This window comes from Convolutriloba macropyga, chromosome 3 (assembly GCF_964194025.1).
Source record: "Convolutriloba macropyga chromosome 3, txConMacr16.3, whole genome shotgun sequence".
Classification (NCBI taxonomy): domain Eukaryota; kingdom Metazoa; phylum Xenacoelomorpha; order Acoela; family Convolutidae; genus Convolutriloba; species Convolutriloba macropyga.
In genome coordinates, this window is record NC_134470.1 from 24,755,421 (window position 1) to 24,767,628 (window position 12,208).

At 38.2% G+C, this 12,208-nt stretch overlaps 2 protein-coding genes across 3 annotated transcripts in view; both read right to left on the minus strand.

Annotated features, from left to right (window-relative positions):
* Positions 1 to 12,208, minus strand: part of LOC142336091 (proto-oncogene tyrosine-protein kinase LCK-like) — a 111,432-nt gene that overhangs the window by 12,413 nt on the left and 86,811 nt on the right. The window lies entirely within an intron of this gene.
* LOC142336954 (uncharacterized) lies at positions 4,506 to 7,109 on the minus strand. The gene has a single exon (XM_075385948.1). It carries the CDS (start codon positions 6,236 to 6,238, stop codon positions 5,147 to 5,149), a length of 1,092 nt encoding a protein of 363 aa, XP_075242063.1. The 5' UTR covers positions 6,239 to 7,109; the 3' UTR covers positions 4,506 to 5,146.

Genomic DNA, 12,208 nt, shown 5'->3' on the forward strand with positions numbered 1-12,208 from the left:
CGTCTGACGAAACGCTATCGAACGATAGGCAGTTTGGGGTAACGCGATTAAAGCAATTTCGGCGAAATTTGCGTTTGACTTATAGTACTCAACTGCAGTCGATTGAGTTAAAGTTTATAGAGGATTGGTCAATAACACCTCTAAGGGGTTCCAGATAATGTTATTAGAGCTTATCATAAACTGCTGCATGAATTTAAATTTTAAAATATAAAACCGAAAATTTGGCGCACTTTTCTTAAACTTTCAGAATTAAAATGCCGTCACATGAGGACAGCTGCTTCAAATTATGAAGGAGAGAACATTGTAGATCAAGCAACACTCAAAAAGTCAAACAAGACAAGCACAAACTTTGACCACTAAAATAATTGCAACTTCATTTGAGAGCAACTAATAGGCATAGAGCTGACAATTGAACCTAACCAAGCTGGATCTTTTCCGTTTCTGCCCCTTCCCCCAGTTTAGTTAGTGCCTTATATTTGTACCCCCTGCGCATGCGCAATTTTCTGCAAAATGATTAACTATGTAATGACAAGTGCTATGTAAGTGGGGGATACATAACATACTGGGGGAGCACAAACTGAAAAGATCCAGCAAGCATAACCCAATAACATTGGATGGATTGCTTTCAATCAACTAGGGTAAAATGATAGAAATATTACTCCTGAAAAGACTAGCCTAACTGCATGTATGTGTTCGTGCGATAGGGAGGTGGTGGCTGGAATATTAAAACACAAAACTACAAAGCTATTATTTGACCTTAAGCTTTTCCAGTTTCCAGTTTATCTCGTTTAACCCGAAAAATAGTCAAATTGATCAGGCAATAATTTAAAATTACCACACGATTGTTATCGGCATCGAGAGGTTAGAGAACTCAGGTGCGAAGTCGAACAGTTGCATACCTTCTACCGTGGACGATAACCACCGTGTGTGTTTTAAATTAATTCTTTTTGATAACAACAGCTGGATAACTTACAACCACACAGCAATTGATTAGACTTTCTTTTTGAGTCCACATTTTTTCTCGTCACTCCATATAGCTACAGCGGTCAGAAAAGAGTGGCGGACAAATAAAGTCCAATCCCAAAGCAGAGTTTCGGCACCTTTCCAGATTTTGCATTATTCATCGGGCGCTAATAAACAATTTCATTGCGAGTTATTAGCTGTCGTTATAGCAACGAGAGTTCATTAAATTGTACTAGCAGGCCCGCAAACGCATTACAAGAAAAATCTTTTAAAGGATTAGAAGGCTTAAAAGAAATAAGGATTTCTGTTTCGTGCTAACTCCGGCTCAAACCCATATCCCCCTCGTTTACCAGGCATAGGTTTTAACGACTACCCTACCGACGCATATTTTTGCGTCGTTTACCCTATGCAGTAGAAACTTTCTGTTAAGCGACATTTTTGGATTTGCTGAGTTGCATGTTTAAAGAGCGCTAAAACTTGTGCAGATAACGAGCTTATATTTGTGGCATAGCGCGTTTCAAAACGCCTGTACTACGTCAAGCTGCGTAAAAAAAGAACCTTAAAACATGCGATAATTAGGCGCTTAAACATGGTGACAGAGCACTTGAACTATAATAAAAAGAGAAAATATAACAGAAAAAGAAAGATAAAGAACGGAACAAGAAGGAAACAGTAGTGGATGAAAAACAACATTCACTATTCTTGGGCCAAGAAACAGAAGCCGTTTTCAGCGCCAGCGCGCCCTAGAACAGGCACCACAAGCTTACACTACCGATGGGTATTGCAATTGTCTATTCGTATTTCTGAATCAGCAAAATTTTGGTTAATGGCTTGCCTGCTTTGGCAAGCTTAATGAGCGCATTAGGAGCCAAAATAGAAAAAGAGAAAGATTGAACAGAAAGAGAAGAACAAAGGGTACAAAATAATAGAAACACAAAGATTTAAAGAAAAAAACATGTTCTCAAATTTGTGATCCAGGAAGATGTGTCTTTTTCGGCCATTTATTAGACTGGAATCCCTGCTCTTCGCTTAACGGTCATGGGTTTTATCCTCTACGCTATGAATGCCGATTGCTTACGCCTTTTAATCTTTCTAATGCATAAAGAATGAATAAAGAAAGAACGAAAGGAAGATATGAAAAACAATTTAAAGGAAAGAAGTGAAGAACGGAAGAAAAAGACAACCAAATGCGAACTTGATTACCCCAGCACATTATGCATCCTTTTCTGCCCCTATTCGGTTTTGAACTAATGCCCCTAGCTTCAAAGTCATAGGTCTAACCCCTTGCGCCACAGACGCCTGTTGCTTTTGTTTATTGAACTGACTATAAACGCAATTTTTTGGTCATTTGCTTTTTTGTCTCTTTTGTTTTTGCTAAGCTGCTTTCTTAATGCGCACAAAAATGCCCGATCAAGAGCTTAAGCATGATGGTGTAGGCTGCATCTTTAAGGAGCGTTAAATTATATGAGTGCTGTTAATTATGGCGCTCAAGTGCAACTTTTATTAAAAATAATAGATAGATGAGAGGAAGAGAATGAAATGCAGAGAAAAAATGAGGAAAAGAAAAAAATTCAGGAAGGAATAAATAACAACAACAGGAAAGAGACGAAGAACGAAGAAAAAGACTACCAAATAACAAACCTTTTACCCTGAGTACCTTATGCACCTTTTTCCGCCCCTACTCGGGCTCGAACCCGTGCCCCTCGTTTCACAGTCATAGCTCTGACCCCTTGCGCTACCGACGCCGGTTGCTTTTGTCTATTGCACTGACTGCATACGCAAATTTTTTCATCATGGGCTTTTTTGTCTCGCTCAATTTTGCTAAGCTGCATTCCTAATGAGCACAAGAATATGTGCAGATCAGGAACTTAAACATGGTGTGTAGGATGCATGTTAGTAAAATAAGATAGTAGAAACATGTGATAGTAGTGTTGTTAACCATTGCGCTCAAATGCGACTTACGTTTAAAACAACAGATAGATAGTAGAAATATGAGAGGGAGAGAATGAAATGCAGAAAGAAAGAGGGAAAGAAAGAACGAAAGGAAGATATAAAAAACGAATAAAAGTAAAGAAACGAAGATTGGAAGAAAAAAAACCAAATAGAAATTTTCCCCAATAAAAAATGCATCCTTTTCCTCCCGTAAAAGGGCTTGACCCCGTGCCCCTCACATCACAATCATAGGTCTAACCCTTTGCGCCAGTGCCTGCTATTGCTTTTCTCTATTGAACTTACTACATACGCAATTTTTTTATCATTGGCTTTTTTGTCTCGCTTGTTTTTGCTAAGCTGCATTTTAATGAGCACAAAAACATATGCAGATCAGGAGCTTAACCTTGGACGTTTAGGCTGCATGTTTAAGGATCGTAAAAACATTCGAAGGTAGGAGCGCTGCTAACCATTGCCCTCAAGTTCGCCTTAAATTTAACATAGATAATAGATTTGAGGGGGCGAGAATGAAGTGCAGAAAAGATGAGTGAAAAAAAAACGAAAGGAAAAAATAAATAAAGAGTAAAAGGAAAGAAATGAACAGAAGAAAAAGACAACCGAATCACAAATTCTTCACCGCAAGTACATTTTGCACCTTTTCCAACCATACTCAGGCTTGAACCCGTGTCCCCCAGTTCCAAAATCACAGCTTTAATCCTTTGCGCTACCGACGCCGGTTGCTTTTCTCTATTGCACTGACTGCATACGCAAATTTTTTCATCATGGACTTTTTTGTCTCGCTCAATTTTGCTAAGCTGCATTCCTAATGAGCACAAGAATATGTGCAGATCAGGAACTTAAACATGGTGTGTAGGATGCATGTTAGTAAAATAAGATAGTAGAAACATGTGATAGTAGTGTTGTTAACCATTGCGCTCAAATGCGACTTATGTTTAATACAACAGATAGATAGAAGAAATATGAGAGGGAGAGAAAGAAATGCAGAAAGAAAGAGGGAAAGAAAGAACGAAAGGAAGATATAAAAAACGAATAAAAGTAAAGAAACGAAGATTGGAAGAAAAAAACCAAATAAATTTTCCCCAATAAAAAATGCATCCTTTTCCTCCCGTAAAAGGGCTTGACCCCGTGCCCCTCACATCACAATCATAGGTCTAACCCTTTGCGCCAGCGCCTGCTATTGCTTTTCTCTATTGAACTTACTACATACGCAATTTTTTTATCATTGGCTTTTTTGTTCTCGCTTGTTTTTGCTAAGCTGCATTTTAATGAGCACAAAAACATATGCAGATCAGGAGCTTAACCTTGGACGTTTAGGCTGCATGTTTAAGGATCGTGAAAACATTCGAAGGTAGGAGCGCTGTTAACCATTGCCCTCAAGTTCGCCTTAAATTTAACATAGATAATAGATTTGAGGGGGCGAGAATGAAGTGCAGAAAAGATGAGTGAAAAAAAAAACGAAAGGAAAAATTAAATAAAGAGTAAAAGGAAAGAAATGAACAGAAGAAAAAGACAACCGAATCACAAATTCTTCACCGCAAGTACATTTTGCACCTTTTCCAACCATACTCAGGCTTGAACCCGTGTCCCCCAGTTCCAAAATCAGAGCTTTAATCCTTTGCGCTATCGACGCTGGTTGATTTTGTCTATTGCACTGACTACATACGCAAATTTTTCCTCATTGGCTTTTTTGTCTCGCTTATTTTTTGCTAAGCTTCATTCTTAATGGGCAAAAAAAGATGCGCAGATGAGGAACTTAAGCATGGTGGTGTAGGCAGCATGTTTTAAGATCGTAGAATCATGTGAAGATAGAAGCGCTTTTAAGCATTGCGCTCAAGTGCGACTTACATTCAAAATAATAGATCATAAACATCATGAAAAGATCGTTTTGACAAATGTTTGCTGAAAGCAATTAAGCATGGCCCAAAGAAAATAGAGGTAAGAAAAAATAAAATTACTTCTTTACGGATTACCAATATCACGCATGTCAGGATGCCCTTAAATAATCTGGACGTGGAACTCATGCAAAAAGTTATTACATGCTAGAGGTTTTTCTTGAGACGTATCCCCTAATATAAATTTGATTTAAATAAACTAAGTGAGAGAGCAAACAAAGACAACTTTTCTAAATAATCCGTTCACTCACTAATCGACAAAAAAATGTGTCGCTAAGACATTATATTACTAAATGACAAACTACGACACATGATGACAGTAATCCAATTATACACAAAGTTTATCTGAAGAAAGGGATGGAGCAGCAGTTGCATGAGCCTTTTGACTTTGGCTTTTCAACTTCAACAGAAACGATGAGAGGTCTGAATTCGTCGTCTTCATAGTTGGCCCATTCTCCATACAATCTATCTTTCGTTCTTTCATCTGCTCTGGGCTGTGACGTAACTATTGATCCGTAAGTTGGAGTATTATCCATCTCATTTTCTTCATCTGGCGGATTCTGCTGATACCCGGCTGTATCTTCTGGTCTTTTAGCTTGTTGAGGGGGCTTGATTTTAATCACAATTTTGCACGTATTGTTTTTATCGGTGTTATTCATCTCGTTAGCCTGGGATTGCTCTTTCCTTTCAGATGCTACTATTGTCTGTTGAGACTCCTGGACCGTTGCAGTTCTCTCTCGGAAGGTCTCTTCTTGATCATGATTGCATTCTTCGGATTCTGACGTCTCACTTTCAGTCTCGCTGTCATCTGCTTTGATGTCTTGTAGTTCAGCACAGTCACAACTCCCAGAACTCATAACATCGCTTCCTCTCGTCAACACAACTTCTGGTTCCAATTCTTTGTTCTTAATCCTCAGTCCAAAATCTTTGCTGAGAACTTTTGATTTCTCCAAATCCTCCAGCACCTCTTCTTTAGTCATTGTGGTATCGGGAATCTTTGAAACGTCTGCCTCGGAGTAGCTCCTTTCCAACTGTCGAAGCACAGTACGCTCAGCTGCTGTTTCGTTGGCACTCCTCGGTCTGTAACTACTGAGAGCTCCTAAACTTGGCCGCCTTCCGTGATCTAGCCCACTCGTAGGGGAGGTGCTACGAAGCAGTGTTGAGCGACTGTACCCGTTTAGAGTCAAAATCAAGTTCTTATTCACTAACTGTTGGGTGGATCCGCTGTTTGATCCTGACTGAGAACCACGCGAGTAGGCCTCGTACCATCGGTTATTCGAATCCGAAGACTCAGCTCGACTAAGGGGCGTGGAGCTCCTTGAATTCCCATTTGACAAGGGTTCATTTAACACATCACCTTTGTACGTAGTATTCGGTTTAACAATGGCTGAATCTGACATTCTGCCATTCACAACAGGTAAATCGATTGCCATTTGGACCGCGTTTATAACTTCAACAACTAATTTCCACCACTAAACTGTTGAAAATCAAATTAAATTGTTGCCTTGCGCAAGCACATTTACAGGATAGGCCAACATTTCGAAGGATAGGTTGTAAATGTCAACGACAAATCATATTCTGAGCCATGTAAAGTTTCATCAATCAAGGCTAGGCAAATAACAGTTATTGACTGGGTAAATTCCGGACTCAAAGACAGTAGTTTGTACTCTACGGTCGCTCTCGCATTTACCTAACGCAATATTGACTAATTAAAACTTACTTTGAAAATTAACCGATGCGGCACATGTTGTAGATAAACCACTTAATTCGTGGCATTGCGGCTTCTTCATTTCTTACAAATTACATGACTAACGGCAACACAGTTCAACATACTCAAATTTAGTTGTCATTTTGTCACTTAGCCATTGGGTGCAATGCAAAGATATCAGTTCAAATGTTGGGCAAAAATGAATATATTCTTATAAAACACGGTTTTAAAAATTGAAAAATTTGTTCAAAAAATCGATTACACGATACAAATAAGCCAATCAATAACTTAGAAATAATTGTTGAGGTGTTCCGCATGCAAAACATTGCTTTCAGACTTCCGAAGATTTATTTTTCGAAGATTTCCTTTATTTTTGAGGTGCTAGGGGGTTTAAGCAGGCGCAACTACTGTGAAAATGGACCAGTACTGGATTCGAACCAGCATCTCTTATTTGCAGGCCTAGTCTGCTACCCATGTACAAGAACTGGTCTTAAGCTCACGAACTTTGGCATCTCTTATAACCCGTTCTCACGTTCTTTCAACTTCATCAGGGGTTCATTTCTCTACCCAATTATACGTTGAACAAGTAGAGCTTCTTGTCAAGCTTATCTCATACACAATTTACATTTGGTTGTTCTCTATCAACCTTCTAACACTCGCCTTAAATCGCGCATCGTCTCTTTCACAGTTTCTAACTATCTTGTTTCTCTTTTGCGGTAAATCTCAGAGACCAGGTTCTGAGCCAATAAACAGTTAAGGGGTCTAAACAGGTGCAACTACTGTGAAAACGGACCAGTCATCACCCTCATCTCTTACGCGCAAGCCTAGCGTGCTACCCATTTACATCAACTGGTCTTAAGCTCTCGAACTTGGGCATCTCTTTTAACCTGTTTTCACGTTCCTTGTTCCTCGAGGCTTCATTTCTCTAGCCAAGAATACGTTGAACAAGTACAGCTTCTCGTCAAGCTATGTCAAGCTTATCTTATGCACAATTTACATTAGGTTGTTGTCTCCCAACCTTCTAACACGAGGAAGAAAAACTTTTATGGTCAAACAATTAACCTTTGAAAATCAGAGTAACACTCCTTTAAGAAGTTGAAGGCAACGTCATGCAGACGCCCAGCTGACAAAAAACGCAAATAAGCCCGCTAGTTGTCCGGCTATGACTCCAGTTGATTGAGTTAGGACTCAAATAGGATCAGATAGACCGATCGAAAGACAAAAGAATACAACTGACTAACGTCCGGCGAATTGCTCTCAAATGGCCGGCGAGCGGTTGGCTTCCTCAGTAGGTAGCCACGGTTTAGTGAGGCCAGCTTTAGCTTAATCAAAGATACGTGAGGTGGGTGCAGCTGGGGGGGGATGATGGGAGAAAACAGATGGGGGTTCAACGGTGGAGGATTTTTTTTGGCTGCACGGGGCTCGACAATTAAGTACCGCCCTTCAAACCATAAGTATGTCTCGAAAACAGATTCTGCGAATCGCATACTTGGAGACTAGTGAGCTGAAAGGCTCTAAGAGCACTTAATTCCCGCTGAGCGCTACCTGTTCATCGCGTTTTTGAGAACGAAAAGTCAATTGGGTCAGACGAAAAATCGGTCAAGCAAAAAATCGCATTAAAAAAGACCGACAGGACTAATATAATTGCTACAAACTTCATTTGAGAGCAATTAGAATAGTTAAAATTTTATTAAAAACAATTTTCAAGACATGGAAACAGTAGAGAGCTGATCAGCCCGTTCACGCTTTACCTGTTCATCCCGTTTTTGAGGACGAAAACTTAAAAAAAAGTCAGACAAAAAAATCGGTCAAGCAAAAAAATGCATTAGAAAAGACCGACAGGACTAATATATTTACTGAAAACTTTGTTTGAAAGCAGTTAAAAAAACTCATGCAAAAGCATTCTATGAAAGTCCTACAACGGGATGAAATATGACACATATTTGTATTGACAACCATATTTCTTTTTGTAGGGACCACAGTCCTTCTCAACGGAAAAAGATACAAATTGGCAGATATTTTAGTGTCAAAAAGCGTTCCAAATTTGGGTGCAGTTTGCTTTAACACAACTATAATAAATTATGCTTCTAAAATGAAAATTCATTCAGTGGAAACAGTGAGAGAGGTAAGAAAAAATAAACGTGGAAGTCATGACTTCCGTAAAAACGAAAACCGTTATCGAAAGGCAGAATGAATTAAAAAAGGTAGGACAGGCCGTGAAATATAACTTGAGAACTTTCATAGACTTGATTGACATACAACTGATTTGAAAAAGCATTTAAAAAACGATCAAAAAACACAAAAAAGTCAAATTGTTTGGACTAGCATACAAAATTATACGTACGTGAGAAAGCGAAACTTTTTAACCGCCGCTTTAGAAAGCGAAATTAAAGGGAAACAAATTCACGCCGCAAGACCACTCGCTTTTTTGCTCCATTTCCTGATTTGCTCCACAATTTCGGCGTGACCAAAATCACTGCTCGAATTTGATTAAAAAACAGCCGAAAGATTCCGCAACCGACTCGAAGCAAATATTCACTTAGGCCCGAGCCAACTATTCAGAGAAACATTAATCTCCTACTTCTTTACACTATTCATTTTGACAATAACTTAAATTAAAACGCGAAAAGTATATAGAAACTGATTAAATATATGAAAAATAACTACACAAGTTGCGACTCCAAAACAACTACTGGCAAAATACATGAATTCTAAAAATCTTTAATTAAAAAATTAGCTATCAGCTGAGAAAAAACAACAAAAGAAACAGTATATACGCAGAAAACCGCAGAGATAAAATAAAAAAAATTACAAAAACGTATACAAAATGCTAACGAGGATTGATTTTGAGAACGATTGTGTTTAAGAAACCATTTCGAAATTGTTCTGTTCGATCAATATCAAACCAAATGACGGGCGGGGCAATTTAATTAAGGGGCTGTACCCTCAATTAAATTTTCTTATGGGCGCCAACAAAAAACCAGTTGACGGTAGGATTCGAACCCCGGGCTCCTGAATCCGATTCCGTCACCTCGACGGAGGTATTAACCAATCGGCCATCAGGGACTTCACATCGAGTCTCTAACAATCGGTTTTCTTTGAATAACAAACTTTATTTCGGATTGAGAGCAATTGAAATCACACAAAAATCAAGAAGTGCCCGGAAAAACTCTCTTGAGAAGATTATTCTAGAAGAAAAGCGCAAAACGGTCAAGCGAAAATTTGCAATTAGAAAGACACGTTTACAATGTTTGCTTCTCATTCGAGAGCAATCAGTTATGTGTATTATTTCAGTGAAAACTACCCTGTATAACATTGAAGTGTCACTTCTTGGTAGCATTACCTGATTAACGAAAACAAATAGTGATTGCCAAAAGCTTAAAATAAGAAGATATAAACAAACAAACTAAACCTAAAAGCACAAAAATGGACAAAAAATGACTAAAAAACTAATATTCATCAACAATGATACCTCCAAAACTGACATCAATCACCAAATTGAAAGATCACCAAAACCACTAGAACAGAGGTCAACAGAAAAATTCAAGATATGGTTAAAATGCCGTGAAAAATTTGAGATCAGAAGAACTGCAAAAAGTCCAGGAGGACAAAACGATTAAAACAAATAGCTCAAAATTGCATCTAACCGTCTCAAAATTGCTTCAAATAGTCGAACATAGTTGGTAGATTGCCAGAAAATAGCTGCAAAAGCTTCGTAGATCCGCAGTCTCAAAGAGATGGTAAAATAAACAGATCAGAAAAAAACTTTTTAAAAGCTGAGGTGTTATATTTTGAATGTGTTTAACTTATTGATACTTTTAATAGCTGCTCTCAAATAACCTTCAATTAGAGTCGCCCACTCAATTGACCTTATCTCTTTGAATTAAAGTGAAGAAATGTCAACTTCGGAGCGAGGAAGTGATTTTTGGAGAATGAGTAATTCGGGTGTGACCAAAAATTTAACCACGCAAATGAACAAAAAACCTAGCTCCACTAAGAGTGAAAAATGACGTCACACACGCAATTCAGTTGAAATTGCATGAACGAATAAACACAAATCCGATTTGAAGTGGTTGTGACGTCATATGGTCGTAACAAAAATTTTGACGATGAAATAAAAAAAAACAGGAGAAGGCCAATAATAGCCTCAGCTATCGCTTCGCGGCTATTAAAAATGAATTTAAATGTACTATTACTAGTTTATATAAACAAGACGAACATATGTGGCCGAGTTAAAATTGAAAACATACCCGGCAGATTGCCGGAAAATAGCCGCCGTTGATTCCAATAAGCATGATTGGGATTGAAAAAATAGAAGATACTGAAAGAAAAAGATTTTTGTACAAAAACATTTTTTAAGTCCGATTTATTTTGATGGCATTTCGTAGATGAACATACTTCTGTTTCTTAGAGAGAGGCTACAGGGGCTACTATCAATACCAATAAGCATTAGAGATGGTATTTAAGACTTATAGGAACGACGTTCAAATAGCGGGCATCCAAAATTGGGCTTTATGGGTTTATCCCGTTTCTATTTCTAACTTCTATTTTTTATACTGGCTCTGTTCATTTTGAATTGCTTTGCTGAGCAACTGATGTTCAAATTCACTTTTAGCAGAATGAGAGAAGAGAGAAACTAGCCTAGAGAAGTCAAAAAGATTTCACGCAAAATGTCGAAAAAGCGGCAGAACGAAAAAGTTCGACGAAGTAAAAAAAAATAGGAGCGCTATAATAGCCGGCTGAGAAGATGAGGGCGTCTATTAAAAAAAGGCGCTTTGAAGGAGCCTCAAGAAATCAGATTATAAAACGATTAATGTCGGAAGAATTGCTCTCGAACGACAGGCGATGAAATTTAATTCAGGGGCTGTAGCCTAGATAAATTTTTCTTCATGGGTGCAAAAACAGTTGACCTAGCCGGGATTCGAACCATGGACCTTCCAATCCATCAACAGAAGCACTGCCGACTCGGCTATCAGGCGCTTCTTTCTGCTACGCTGCAATCGATTTTATTTTAGCGACAAGTTTTACTTCGGAGTGAGCAATAGAGATTACTCAAAAATGACGAACGAAAGCGTGAAAAAATTACTTGTGAAGTCAAAGAATGTTCTAGAAGAGAAGCGCAAAAACGGTCGAGCGAAAAAAAAATTGCATGAAAAAGACCAACACCAATACAATAATTGCTATGAACTCCGTTTGAGAGCAATTAAGAATAATGCTCGGTTAGAGCAAAATTTTTCACACTTAACTTTCTAATTCTCTCAAAATCATGCTTGAATGAAAACCACTGTACATTCTCTCTCTGACTTTGATTACTGTCCAGCAGATTGGCCTAAACAATTCTTTGCACGTTTAGCATTTCTAAAACAGATCTTCTAAAAATAGAAGTCACCAATTTAAAAACTACATCACTTTTACTGCTCATCGAGTCGTAAAAAAAAGACAGCTCCCTAATACATTTCAAGTTCGTTGAAATGAAAAACTGAGAGTGGCTATCTAATAACATAATATAATCACATGAGATGCTGACGGCTGCTATTAAAAAAGTTTACACTTTGTTTGAATAAAAAAACAAAGCGACTACTTGAAAAACAGGCGGGTCAATTTAATTCAGAGGCGGCTGTAGTCTAGATAATTTTTTATGGTTGCAAAAAAGTTCCAATCAAGGAGGCGTTCGAACACCTGTGTAATAGACTGA

Coding starts and splice junctions, on each gene's coding strand:
- LOC142336954 (XM_075385948.1), bottom strand. CDS start 6,238: ATGGCAATCGATTTACCTGTTGTGAATGGCAGAATGTCAGATTCAGCC.